The following is a 13513-nucleotide window of genomic DNA, read 5'->3' on the forward strand; positions in this document are numbered from 1 at the left end:
TACGCACGGCTCACCCAAATCGCTGCCTTGTAACTTTCTCTCTAATCCCCGAATCACTGCTATTGTATCAGACCATTGCATAAAGAAATCCCCAGGAAAGGCCAGTTCTGTGTAATCCTCAAAGTGAAGCAACAAGGCGATACTGGTCAGCGTTAACATAACAAACTCATGTTTAATTTTCAGTTTGCTTGTGTGTTATACTGTGACTCCCACACAAAAAGTATTAATTTTTCACCGTCTTCCTAAGTGCCTGGAGCTCTTTAAGATTTCTGTCTGTCAGCTCCTGCAGTTATGTTTCTGATTAATGAAAGTAATAGTAACCCTCACATAAAAAGAAAACGATGTCTTCACAGCACAGAAGCGGGGCTTTCTGCTATACTCAGATAATGCTCATGAGAAAACATGTTTTTTCCTAAGTAGAAACGTATTGCTTAAAATGTATAAACTTAAATATACAGTTTAAACTACACATTTGCCCCAAAAGTACTAGGCTGATTCTAAGTAATTTAGTTAGGATTATCTTTTAATTGTTAATTTGGTATTTCATTACAGCCTGGGTGTTTCAACCCAGACCTTAATTGACAAACTCTGACAGGATTCTATTTTATGTGCATCAGTGAACAGGAAAAATAGAGAGCAGCTGGGAGAGCATTGTCTGTCATTTGGTTTCCGGTTTGGAACTAAAATATGCATTCTCTTTATATTTTTCTTTAAGTGATAGTGGAGTTCTTTGGTGAGAAGAGGGAAATGGGGAGCATTTTGAGAAAACGTAATGTGAGGTGCCAATGCCATTGTAATTGATTGTGGATTTTTTTCTTTTTATTCATTATTCAAACAGATTTTACTTTTGAGTATGTGCAAAGAGAAGCTCTCAGAGTTCCCCTTATCTTCAGAAATAAGGATGGACTGGGAATTAAGTAAGTTACAACCAAATCTTGATGATTAATAAATGCTTTTATAAAATAACCATTATGCTCTCCACTTGTATGTGATATTTCCTTTTAATGATCTTGAAATGTATTGCAATTAGTAAGGCTGTCAGCACCCTTGAGAAGGGGAATGATTATTTTCCACTTATAAACAAGCAGATAATGAGGTCTATAAAAGTTAAGTGCATACAGTGTGATTCTACACAATCAAAAATAAGATAGTGATGAAAGTTAGGAATAAAATTCAAAGGTTCCGGCTTCCAGTCCAGGCCGTCATGACAGAACAACCTCCCTTCAATTTTTGACTTCTCAATTGCTTTCTGTGTTACAGGTGGAATGTCTAATGATGCCTGTCGTTTTCCATTATAATTGTATCTCTTCAGAATGTTATCATTTTGTAAATATTTAATAATGTCTAGTTAAAATGTACTATTATTAGAGTCTTCTTGAGGTTGCATTTTGCTAATATCCAGTCATAAAGGATTTGGTATTTTAATAAGCGAATTCTGCAAGTTTCTTTGTAAAAGTGGTGCTGTCTAAGAGAGAAATATTAAAATTATATACTTTATCAGCCACATAATCCATAGTTTAGACAAATGTTCCTTGATACTTTTGGAAATTAAGACTGTGTAACTGATTCTATCTGAAAGATGGAAAATTAATTTTGTGAAATCACAATTACTTTGCTCAGTTTCAGCTGGACCACCTCGAAGTTTAGGGAACTGAGGAGTCCCCATTATTTAACTAAAAAGAATCAAGCCACCCCACTATAACTTAAGGAGAAAGAGAGGAAATAGTGTTTAGGGTATCTGACAAGCGTGTGTCTTTTACTATAAGAGCTCATGATGTAATAAGATAGTTTTATATGTTGAACTCTGAACAAGAAGTGCTTAATAGGTACTCAGTGGTAATTACAGTAATGTTTATTTTGTTGTACTATTATGTTGTACTGGAATATTTTTTTCTTTGTTTTTTAAGCCCAGCTATTTCTCTACTTAGTCCTGGCTGTACAATGTGGTTTCTCGCTAAAAAAATAATGTAAACACTAAGATGCCATCTTTTTATTTGTTTGTGCAAAGTCTTTCCTAGATTGTATTCTAATTTTCTGAAGAAAATGTACGCGTATTCTGTAACGTTTTAGAAGAAAGGTAGAAGAAAAACTAGCTATTAAGTGAGAAAGGCTGGTCACCTAGAGCTTGTAAACAGTTCTATGCTTCTATTTGGTGTCATAGAAAAATAATCTAATTTTTCTGTTACATTATTTGACAGAAGGTGCAGTCAGGTGGAAAGCATTGATCCTTAAAGTTTGTTCAGAAGAGGGGGTACCAAAGCATCTGTTTTGATATTCCTGAGGTTTACAATCTTCCACATAACATTCATATGAAAACCTGAGAGGCAGAGAAAAAGTCCTCCATGTTCATAGCTTAATTATGTTTAATCTGCAGAAGCCACCTCATTAATCTTATCTTATATATTACATACATGACTATAGTATCATCTTTCCCGATGAATAATTTTCTTGTTCATCTTCTCAGCTAAGTCTCCTTAATGTAAAGTACCATTTGTTCTACTTGGCATCCCAGTTCCTCACTTCCTCTCAGCCTCCAAATACAGGAGCTTTCCCTCCTAGAGTGGTTTTTCCTGCTGCCTTAGAGCCTCTGTTTTTCTGACTCTCCTGTTGGCTTCTTTGCTCAACTTGGCAGTGAGATTTTTCTTGTTGAAGGTTGTTGCTACTTTTTCATTCAATTTATTTCTTCAAGAGATGCTTCTCTTGGAGGAGTCATCTGAAGGACATACCTATTGTAGAAAATGGTGGAAAATCATCTGCAACAACTGCTCTCTCTATATTCATTGGTTTCAAACTGCTACTTCTAAAAGACAAGTGGTAAAACCTTCACAGATTTCATCTGGAAGAAGCCATCAGCTCTTCTCTTTAGGAACCAGAGATACTAGTGCGTCTCTGCAGAGCTGCCGGCATCTTGAGATTGGCTTGAGAAAACTTGTGGACCTGGAAGTGAGTAAATATGCATCTTCTTGAGCAGCTACCATCAGTTCTGGCAGCCAGATCTTCCCTCCCATGCATGAGGAAGTTCAAAATTCCCCATAGCAAAAGAAGAAATCTGGGGAGATGTTTCAGCTCCTACTGTGCCAATGGTATCTGTTCAGCTCGTGCTCCATCAGCGTAGAAATGCAGAAGTGAGAGCTCATCCTGCTGACACAAACATTGCTGGGCTTCAGATCCTCATCTGCAAAAGGTAGGGCATTATCAGAGATGAATAACGGGTTCTGCAGCCCGGGACCAGTGTGTTTCCTCTGGCTACCTCTAGCAGACATGGTGCCTCCAGAACTCAGCCTGCTGATGTGCTGTAGATGTTGGACAAGATCCTTCACAAAGATACCTTGTTTCTTGGTGTCTGCAACCACAAGATGTAATATCTTTTTCTTTTTAATAGCTCATCATTCAGGATTCTGTAATGAGGCACTTTCACCTTAGACATTTCAACATTCAAACCTCAGCTCCCATATCATCATTGGTTTCCCTATTGTTCCTGTGCCCAAAATCTGGAGAGCTGCCACCGGGCACTCCCTTCCTCTTTCAGTTAGCTGTGTGCTTTCGCTGAAGCCTCCTAGCGTGATACTGCTTTTGGAGACTGGTTTTTGGTCTTTCTTGATCCAGGGGTTCAGAGACTCTTCAAGCTCACGGGATCATGTAAAGAGTACAATCAGGGGGTTTTGTGTCATGTGTTGGCTTGTTTTTCTTCAAGATGTATTGGTTTTAGATACATTTGCAGTCAGCCTTCCTGGAAGTCACCAGTAATTTTTCATTAAGACCTTGAAGAAGGGAGGGCTTTGGCCATGTACCTGTCCCTTCTGTGGTTACATGCCACGTGTACAGACATGCCAAGTTCTAGATGTTTTCCTGTATTTTTCTGAGGCAAAAAGAAGACCTGGCCTCAAATGCTTATGTGTATGCTCACATACACAGCATGAATCCGCATATAGGTAACCACACCTCAAAGAAGACCATTGAAAATAAGGTACCTTTCTTTGTAAGCATGATCAAAGCAGTCAAATAAATAGCAGGTTTTGAACACGCATTGCAAGTGAAGAAGTTACAGGACCTGGCTGGTCTGGGGGATTAAAATACTGGAATTTGTAGATCAGTAATCTCTTATAGGACATTCATTATTCTAATATTTTTTACTTAAATGAGCATGATTTATTAGTTTGAAATGATGTTGTAAAGGAATTGTACACACTTGGGCATAAATCTCAGTAGAGTGAGAGAAGGTTGGAAACACGATTTATGTGTATTTTAAATGACAGAAGCGAAATGCATGAGCAAACTTTCTTATTTGGCACTCTGCAGGATAACATGATTTAATTTTATTTACATTTCCACTTCTTACATGTATCTCTCATAGCTGGCATGCAATATATGAATTTTGTGGATGTGTGCATTGTATTCCAGCAAGATCACCATAGTATTGACACCTTCCTAGCTGATCCGAAATGTTCGGGACCTTTAGTCTCATCATCCTGACATTTACTGCTTGCAATAATGAGTGTCACAGCCTGCTGTCTTCCATCACTAGAGCGAGACTGGACAGTTTGCCTTTGGATCCGAGTCATTTGCTGGTGAAAATCGAGAACCTTACGTTCCACTTCAGGCTCTGGAGGAAATTATGCTTTACTGGGTCTTTTGTGGCACTACTGTCTCTTGTCCAGAGGAGGCTGTGTGTCTCATGATATGGTAGGTTAGGTGATCCGCATATATGTAGGGTGGTTTTTGAGATACAGTGGTCTATAAAATATAGGATATACGATGATTTTTAGACTTCTGACATTTTGAATAACTGGCGATACGTGCTTCCACTTCTGTTTGCTGTTAAGCAGTCAGCTTGCATGTCTGTGCCTGGCAGATGTACAAAGCTGAACAGTTTGGTTACTGCGCTTGGAGGTACTCCGAAATGGCAAGGAATGAGATGAATGAGGAAAAATTATTATAATGAAACTTTGAAAAAACTGCTTTCCTGTGCATTTCTGACCATCGTGAGCTGCTACTTGTATGGCTAGAAGCAGGAAAGTCCACCTGTGATCTCTTACCAGAAGAGGAGTTGTTTTTCTCGGAGGGTCATTTGGCTTTCATAGTGCTTTTACCTAAGATGCATTTGCCTGAAAATTGCATAACAGTGAGGAAAAAAAAATCTCTGCTTAGTTCTTGCATTGTTGGTATTCTGGATTTATATGCAGAAAAATAAACGAACCAACGCTTACTGATTAGTATAGGACTGGTGACATTCAAAAAAACCAGGTTCTTGGGTTTTTTTGGCCATCAGTGCTGTAGCAAACCAGCCCTAATTGGTAAGAATGAGTGTGGCGATTATGCTGTGTGGGGCTGGAGATGAAGCAGTACAGTCTTTTACGGTGTCAGCAGCCAGCAGAATGGCTTTGAGTTAAAGCTGGACCTCCCAGGGCAACCCAGATACAAAATGGGTTCTTGTACTTGAAACTTGCCGTGTTCAAGCCTGAAATTCTTCCCTTGGTATACTCTCTCTCTAATGTATGTTACATCCTGAGAGTGCAGAGAAGAAAACCCAAGGATATGCCAGGTGTGCTCTCCAAAGAACCAAATATGCAATTTTATTCTTGGGGAGGACTGTGTTTTTCCAGTTTGAGTAATGTTTATTGTCGGCTGCTGCTGACAGAAAGACTGGATTTGCGTGTATGCATCTGGGTTAGGGTTGTTACCTATCTCAGTTGTTGATTTTTATTTTGATTTATACAAACGTGAAAAAAGATTGCCCATCTAATTGTCCTACGTGTCTGACAAAAGGCAGGCAAGCTGTGGCATTTGAAGACGAGCCTTGCATGTTCTTGTTGCCCACAAGTAGTTCCTCCTTCCCCTATTTCTGACTTTCTAGTTCTTGGATAAAAAGATGTGCTCTGAATGCACCCTGAAGATCAGCAGATTCAGGCTGTTTCATTCTGGCGAGGGAGTGAATTCCAAAGCTGTGGGGCCCTCACAGCTAAATGCAAAGATGTGAGGGTTGGCGGAGAACTAACAAAAGATATTGTCCAGCCTCCGCATCCCACCAGAGGAAGGTGATAAGGGTAAAAGAAAGTGGACAAATAGAATTTGGCAAATAGCTCTTTAGATATACGCATGACAGTAAATGCATTTTTTAACTTTACCTTTCTGTGTTTTCTTAATAGTAAAAACTATTGCTCTAAAAGTTTGCCTACAGGCTGAATAGTTCTGATTTTAAACTGAATTATGTCCGAAGTCCTTTATGACCAGAAGCAAGTTGCTTATCTTCCACCCACGGCAGAACAAGAGGGACAGAGCATCTAGCTGGCAGTTCCCACTGGGCTGTTTTTCATTACAATTCCTTAGTCAGTTTTTGTACAATGTGAAGTGTGAAATACTGTCACTAAGATGAAGTCAATCAACTTAAAAACTGCACTACTGTTTCCTGTGTTCTTTTTCCATCCAATCTATAAGTTGCAGAATTTTACTCTCTCCTGACATATTAATCTCACTCACTTGATGTACTAGGCTATTGTCTAATTACATTAAACCCTAAAACATTGCCTGTGTTAGAAGTGATCTTATAAATGTATTGACATCGGTGTACCAATTATGCTGCTATTTAATTTAGCTCTGAATTAGCCTGAATTGAATTGAACAACAATTTCCCTACCCACCAAATATGGCCAGGTTGTCTTCTGCCAGACAAGGAGGTTTAGAATAGTGATTAAAACAAAGGCACTTTAGTTCATTATTTTGTATATTTTATTTCCAAGCAGTGAATCCAACCTATGATGATGTGGCTTTGAACAAATTGGTTTGCTGTTCTATGCCTCCGTTTGTATCCACTGGCAAATGTGATAATGCTCACCTTGGGGAATACACATGAGGCACCACCAGTTGCAAACCATTGCGGGTTGCTTAGCAGAAACAAGCTATAAAGGTTTAGGATTTTATTGAAATCACCCCCAACCCCTTCCCTTCCCTCCCACTCCAGTGCTAGAGAGTGCTTGAAAAGACACCTCTTCTCCTCTTTCATTGAGTCGAGAAACTTTTGTACACTTGCCAATGCAAAGATGTTATGTATGTCATTAAAACTTGCACTGTCCACACTTCAGAGAGGCCTTGCTTGATTCCACCTACTGCATTACAGACAAAGAGCACTATACATTTATTTCTCTTTTATTATGTTAACGAAAGTGTACCCATACTTATCTTGACGGTATTTAACGTTGCTTTCTTTGCTAATTATAGAATGCCTGACCCGGATTTCACCGTCAGAGATGTGAAGCTATTAGTGGGTAAGTTATTTTGAATGCACTGGATTAACTCCATACAGAATAGAATTGCTTTGAAATACTTGTCCAGTTGTGTTTGTAGACATTTGTGATAACTCTCAGAATCCAGGAGAAGGCACGGAGAAGCAATTTGTAAATTAAAAAGGCTGGGAGAACCCTAATTAGTAGTCGTGCGGACCGGACTCTGATCTCATGCTGGATAATTGGCCATTTGAAAGAGCCTGAATGCTTTTGCTCTTAACAGGTGTCCTACATACACTTTTGTGATCCTGGAAAGCAGCAGCTCTATTGATCGAGTTCCTATTTTTTTTAATCTGTTGTAGTGCATCTGTTCGTAAAAGGTATGATTGGAGCCATATCACCTTTTGCCTGTGCTCTCCCCACAGTCTTTATCAGTGTCAGGCCAGGTCAGTGCTTTGAGGAAGGGTTGCTAAGAGAGACTGAGCACAAAGCTTTCCGAACTGCCTGTCTTTTTGATAAGACACAAACCAGAGAAGTGGTGGCTGTAATCATCAAATGTTTCCTGGCAATTTTTGCAAAAGAAATATTTTTAACTCTAAGAAAAACTACATTTTGAGTAAGAGATTATTCTGTATGTTTCTTTGAAATCTGCTTTTACTGAAGACGGATGTGTTATTTATCGTTTATCTGAAACTGTTACTGAATAGTGATGCTGCACTCTATGAAGTCGTCACTGTGGAGCTAGCTGAGCTTCGGATGTGTTAGCTGCAGTCCTTCACAGAGATGTTTAACTGCAGTCTTGATACTGGTTTTATTTACCTGTGTTCTGGCAGGAGTCAATCTTCTAAATTAGCCCAATTGCTGCATGCTGAAAGAAGAATTTTTGAAAACTACTCGAGTTGAATAACCAATAGGAATATAAAGCTTGGAAAAGATGTAGTTAAGAAAAAAAGGGAGAGGAACTTGTGCCTCATTTCTGGTCACTTGGGGTTATCTGTGAGAGAGGGGTTATCACTGGTAACCTTCCTTCACAAACAAAACTTGGCAATGTTGCTTAATTTATGACCATTTATAACTTCTGCGGGGGGAAAAAAAAAACCCCAAACCACTTTGGCAGAAAATGTTAGAGAAGTGATGTGGGAAGTGCTATTTGGTAGCGTTTCTGTTGGTCAGTCTGCAGTTAAATTAGGAAATAATATGAGGGTATTTGGAAGTCCTAAATTTTACAGATGTCCTAAATACCCGCATGTGCACATTTGTAGGTACGAATACCTCTTTTCCTGCAGAGAAGCCTCGTGCATAAACCTCATCATTATCTGGACCCTGTTTGCAATTTTCTGTGAATTTGTTCCGTAGCTGATAAACTGCCATTTCTGTCTCTGAAACTGATGAAGTTGAGGATCCAACTTTGAGATGTTTTGGAACAGCGTAGTGTTGCGTAACAACATTGTTTTTCCTGCATAACAGTCGAAGTGTGGGAGTTGCATTTCCTCAAGATTGATGTCCCTTGAAGTATTAGGGGGGTGGAGATTCCTGTGTACATGGCCAGTAAAGCCAGAGGATATTTATAAATAAAATTGATCTATAAAACAATGGAGCAGAAATAACAATCGTCATTAACTTTGAGATTAACTTTAATGTAAAAGTGTGCCATTTCTCACAGCTGGTTCAGCAATCCATGTATATGCTGTAGGCCAGATACTGCACGTCGTGCGTCTTTTTTTTATTGTGTTTGGACAAACTCCCTTTGGAGTCATTGTACTGAACCTGTCATTTGGTAAAGAACATTGTCACCTGCTGTCTTTTTTTAATACGGTTGATGAGTTCTGGCATCACAGGTGGAAACTTTGATTCAAAAGACCTAAAATATTTGGGAAATGGATTGTAAGTTATACCTGAAAAATCACAGTTTCTTATGGCAAATCGTTTCTGTCACTGTGGAATTTGTGCTATATCTAACAGCCGCATTGACGCTGAGAGCACATGGGGGCAATTACTGTCTCCATGCCAAATTTCTAAATTATCTACTAATGACTTAAGGAAACACTGGTGAGTGATTTTCCTATTGCATATCATTGCTGATATTTTTTTCTAGTTTTAGCTTAATATATATGTTACACTCACAATCTAACGTTCAAAGAAAGCAGATGAAAATTCTTGTTTTATTAATATCTCCTGTGATTGGCCCTGCCTTCTTTAGCAGACTTTTCGGATCTTCCCTGAACTTCCAGGTATCTGCGTTTCTGAAGGACAGTGTTTTCAAAACTTCCTCAACATCTTGCTGAACCTGGGAGGTGAATGATGTTTTGCGAATGTGAAATGGAATCATCATAACGCTCTGGATCTGAATGTGTGTGGGAGTTGATAGAGGGAGAACATAGCTTCAAAGATGTTGTGTTCTGTGTAAACTTGTTTTTTCTTTAAGTGCTCGTCATTATAGTATGCTGGTGCTATTTAAATGTAGCGTTTGTTCTCTTTTCTTCTTCAAATCAGGGGAAACACATTTGTTATAGAACATCTTAAAGAGATGGTGCTCAGTTTTTCCAAAGCATATAAATTCCATAGGAAGTTACTGAGACTTTGGTCTCAAATTATTCTGAAATCTTACTTTCTATTTCTAATGTGATTGTTGTATCATCTCCATGTTTGGGTACCTATAAGTGACAAGGAAATAATGACAACTGGTAGCCTAGCTTTTTTAATTTCCCTTTGAAAACTGTAGTCTGTGGCAATAATAAGGAAGAAGAAAAAGGTGGGTTTTTTGGATTGTTGTTTTGGCTTACTTGGGCTTAGGTGTCTGTTTTATTTTAGTATCTTGCCAGACTTCCAAAGAAACATTTCCTTTGCTTGTTGGTTGTGGGTTTTTTTTTGTTTTCATTGTTTAAAAAATACCAATACCAGCTGTGATTTAGTTTGTTAATGTTTATGACCTACACATTAGTGTGCCTGAATGTGCACCTACGTGTAATGTGTATGGATGAAACACTCTTCCCGTACAGTTGCTTTGCTTTAGAGAACAAACACTTTAAACTGCACAGTTGGAAAATGGTTATAACAAGACTCCTACCTCCGTACAAAAGATATCCTGGATACTTTTTTAAACCCAAGCCAGTGGATTCATTTCAGCAGTTGGAATTTGTCTGATCTCTGAAATGGCTGTGAGCCAAGAATACAAATGGAGAAGAGGAGAGGAATTACTGGCCTGCTTAGGAACTTGAGACAACTCTTGAAAGGAAAAAAGCCTCTGTTGTAATTTAATAACTATTAGGCTTTGTAATTTCATTGTCTAAGGTAGATTTGATTGCTAATTCTGAATGACAGAATGTCACTGTTTTCATAAATTGATTTAAAATTTGATTAAGAGGGTCATTGGCCCTCTTAACGTCTTCTTAAACATCTGCCACATCTGCACTAAAAGTTTGACAAGTGTATTTCTGCAGGCTCCTTATTTTTCACTCTTGGAGTGCCATGCTGGTGGTGGTAGTATATGCATATGGGCTACTTAAAAAACAAGCGCACAGCAGTAGCTAGTAAGTATTGGGGCTTGGTTTTATTCCAAAACTTTTTGTCTTTAGATTTGCGTAGTATCTTGGTTTATGTCTTTTTTTTTTTTTTCTTTCACGTTCTCGTTCTCCCTTGTTTTAAGGGCTTCCAGAACTTCAGAGAACTTATCCCCATTGTCCATTCCTTTTTCTCTTGCAGCTAGAGTCAGTCTTCCAGCCAGTAAACAGTGCATCTCAAGGATACTCCCAGCCAGGGCCACTGGTGAGACTCCCGGACACTGTTCTTTTTCCCTGGCTGCTAGTCATGTAACTGTAGGTCACAAAGCTCTCTACAAACTCTCCAGAACTGTCTTTACCAAAAAAAAAAAGGGGGGGGTGAATAAAAAAAGGTGTCAAGTTAGCTGAAGAATTTATTATGGGTAGTAACAGGTATGTGAAACGGTAAGTGTTGGGACAGCACACTAGCTATTGTAATTTTTCCTCAAACTGTGTGATTCTGAGGGACTTATGGCTCATGCCCAGAAGAGGCAGCTATACAGAATAATTTATGTTTTCTGGGCTTCTTGTGTTGGCTTCTTCCACCGACAGTGCTTCTGGGCCACAGCACGGAGAGGTGGCTGTCACAGATGGACACAAAAGAAAAAGCGTGTTTTCCCATATGTATCTGCATGAATCTCCAAAAATACTTACCTGTGTGAATTCTTTATGCTAATTACACTAAAGAACAAATGAAGTGCACTTGCCAAGGTTAACCTAGGACTGAGCAAGGAGAAAGGTAACTGCCTTGCTCAACAAGCTCTTTGAAAGACAGGGCTTCTGTGGTTGCTCTTGGCCATCTCTAGCCTTTGCTACTCCTGAATTCAAGGACTGTATGCAGTCATTTGTTTTAGTCTTTGATGTCAGAAAGCCAAAGCATTCCATTTTTTTCATTCATTTGATTTTTGTCTTTATATTATTCTTCATGGACATCATACAACCTGAAGAAGGGAGCACTGAGTAGTTTTGGAAGCTATGAACCATGTAAAGGAGGGAGAAGAGTAAGCATACATGGATGTATGCATCAATCTGAGCTCCTTTCTCTTTCTTTGATTACTTTTTTTTTTTTTTTAGTGGTTTGCTTGGGTCAGCACTGATTGAATTTAAAAGAGTATCTGCTTTTCTGTGGCATCTGCAGTGTCTCGCCCTGACTTGTAATTGATGTCTGCACTGCCTTTGTCTTCCTGGATTGTCACAGTGTGCCCAGGAACTCCTTGGGTAGGTGTGGAATCCCTGGACAAGTGTGGTGTATCTAAACAGTAATGGCTGCTCTGGATGTATTTGCTTTTAGTTTTTTTCTTTAGCTGACCTCTCTTCAGTTAGCTTGCCACAGGCTGGTGCTCTATCACCATTGAATTGCAGCTTTTACACTTATACCTAAATAAACCACTAAATAAAGTTAAGTGGTGCTGCTGGGTCTGTAACGTGCATCGCTTCCTCTCTCTATGGGCTGGTGTAGCTTTGTGTGCCAGGGTGTGCTTACACCCTCAAAAGTCGAGCTTGCAATCCCAGCTAGTGGCAAAAGGGGCGATTTCAAAACACGCTGAGAATTGTAAGAAAGAAAAGAGACTTTCAGTTATTGTGATCCCTGGGCTGAAGAGGTTAAAGTTGTGACCAGAGCGGTCACTTCTGTAGGATCAGCAGCATTGTTGTATGGAATTCACCGTGCCCAGCCGGGCATTGTGTCAGTGGGAACAGTGCAAGTACAGGACTTATACTATTCATGGGATGGTCCAACAACTGACATAAACTCACTGATTGATTTTATTTAACTAACTCACTAAGGGTTTATTTATAGAATTAAAAAAATAAGTGTAGGAGCAATGAAGAATGTATCACCAGTCTTGTATTTTGCTATGAAAATCTGATGCTGTAGACTGGACTGGGCCATAATGCTTACATGAATACAAAATGTTTGGTTCCCTTCATTCGTTGCTGTGTTCACAACTGTGTTGAAAGGCTTTGGTGTTTTCATCTTGTATAAAGAATCCAAATAAAGCTGAAAGCAGCAAAGCTTTTAATTGTGATAAAATTTGTGCATTGAGCTATGGCAGTAAAAAGCAAACATGACAAAGCTCCAAAAACTGTTGCAGAGAGCAATCTTCACCTGGCCCAAAGAGATGATGCACAAGATGGGACCTAATAGATCATTTCAATATTTGATTTCTGTGTTTCTGTCAAATCTTTAAAGACCTGGCAGCAGGCTTTGATCTCCAAGACAAAGGGTGAAAGGAAAACCAAGGCTCTTGCTGCTTTCCATGCTGGGAGTAGCTGAAGAGATACCTGATTATTGCTGGGTTTTGCCTTCTCATTAGAAACACCAAAAGAACAGGAGCTGAGCCAAAAAATTCAGTTGCAAATTGAGTGTTTAAAGAAACACGTGTGAAGGTCTCTGCCTCAAGTGTGAGTTTAGAATCATGGTGTCAGTGAAGAAAGATAATAGAAGTTACATCGTTAAACCCCAGATGTTTGCAAGGGAAAAGCCCTATAAATAGCGAGGTTTGTCTCTGCAAGTGCAGGTTAGCCTTCCCTTGTGCTGCTGACAAGTACTGGTTCTGGAGGAAATGCTGTGTGCTGTCATACACCTGCTCATGGTTTATTCATTAAGTGGGTAAGATGTTAAGGACTTCATCATACCACGCTAAAGTGAGCAACTGAGCTTTCTTTAACATCAGTGAAAGAGGGGTATTTCACTGGCTATTAAGTTTGGGGTTTTTTCCACAGGGGAGAGAGCTAAGCAAGTTTTCTGATGTT

The 13513-nt window shown here is 39.2% G+C and overlaps 1 protein-coding gene across 6 annotated transcripts in view; it reads left to right on the forward strand.

Annotated features, from left to right (window-relative positions):
- The window catches only part of KDM2B (lysine demethylase 2B), a 122450-nt gene that overhangs the window by 9819 nt on the left and 99118 nt on the right, over window positions 1-13513 (forward strand). For all 6 annotated transcript variants that reach the window (XM_054219207.1, XM_054219205.1, XM_054219210.1 and 3 more), the window contains exons 3-4: window positions 839-917; window positions 7216-7262. In XM_054219207.1, the coding sequence (XP_054075182.1) occupies window positions 839-917; window positions 7216-7262 (126 nt within the window). The remainder of the gene's footprint in view (window positions 1-838; window positions 918-7215; window positions 7263-13513) is intronic.

Source organism: Rissa tridactyla, chromosome 13 (genome assembly GCF_028500815.1).
Source record: "Rissa tridactyla isolate bRisTri1 chromosome 13, bRisTri1.patW.cur.20221130, whole genome shotgun sequence".
Taxonomy (NCBI): domain Eukaryota; kingdom Metazoa; phylum Chordata; class Aves; order Charadriiformes; family Laridae; genus Rissa; species Rissa tridactyla.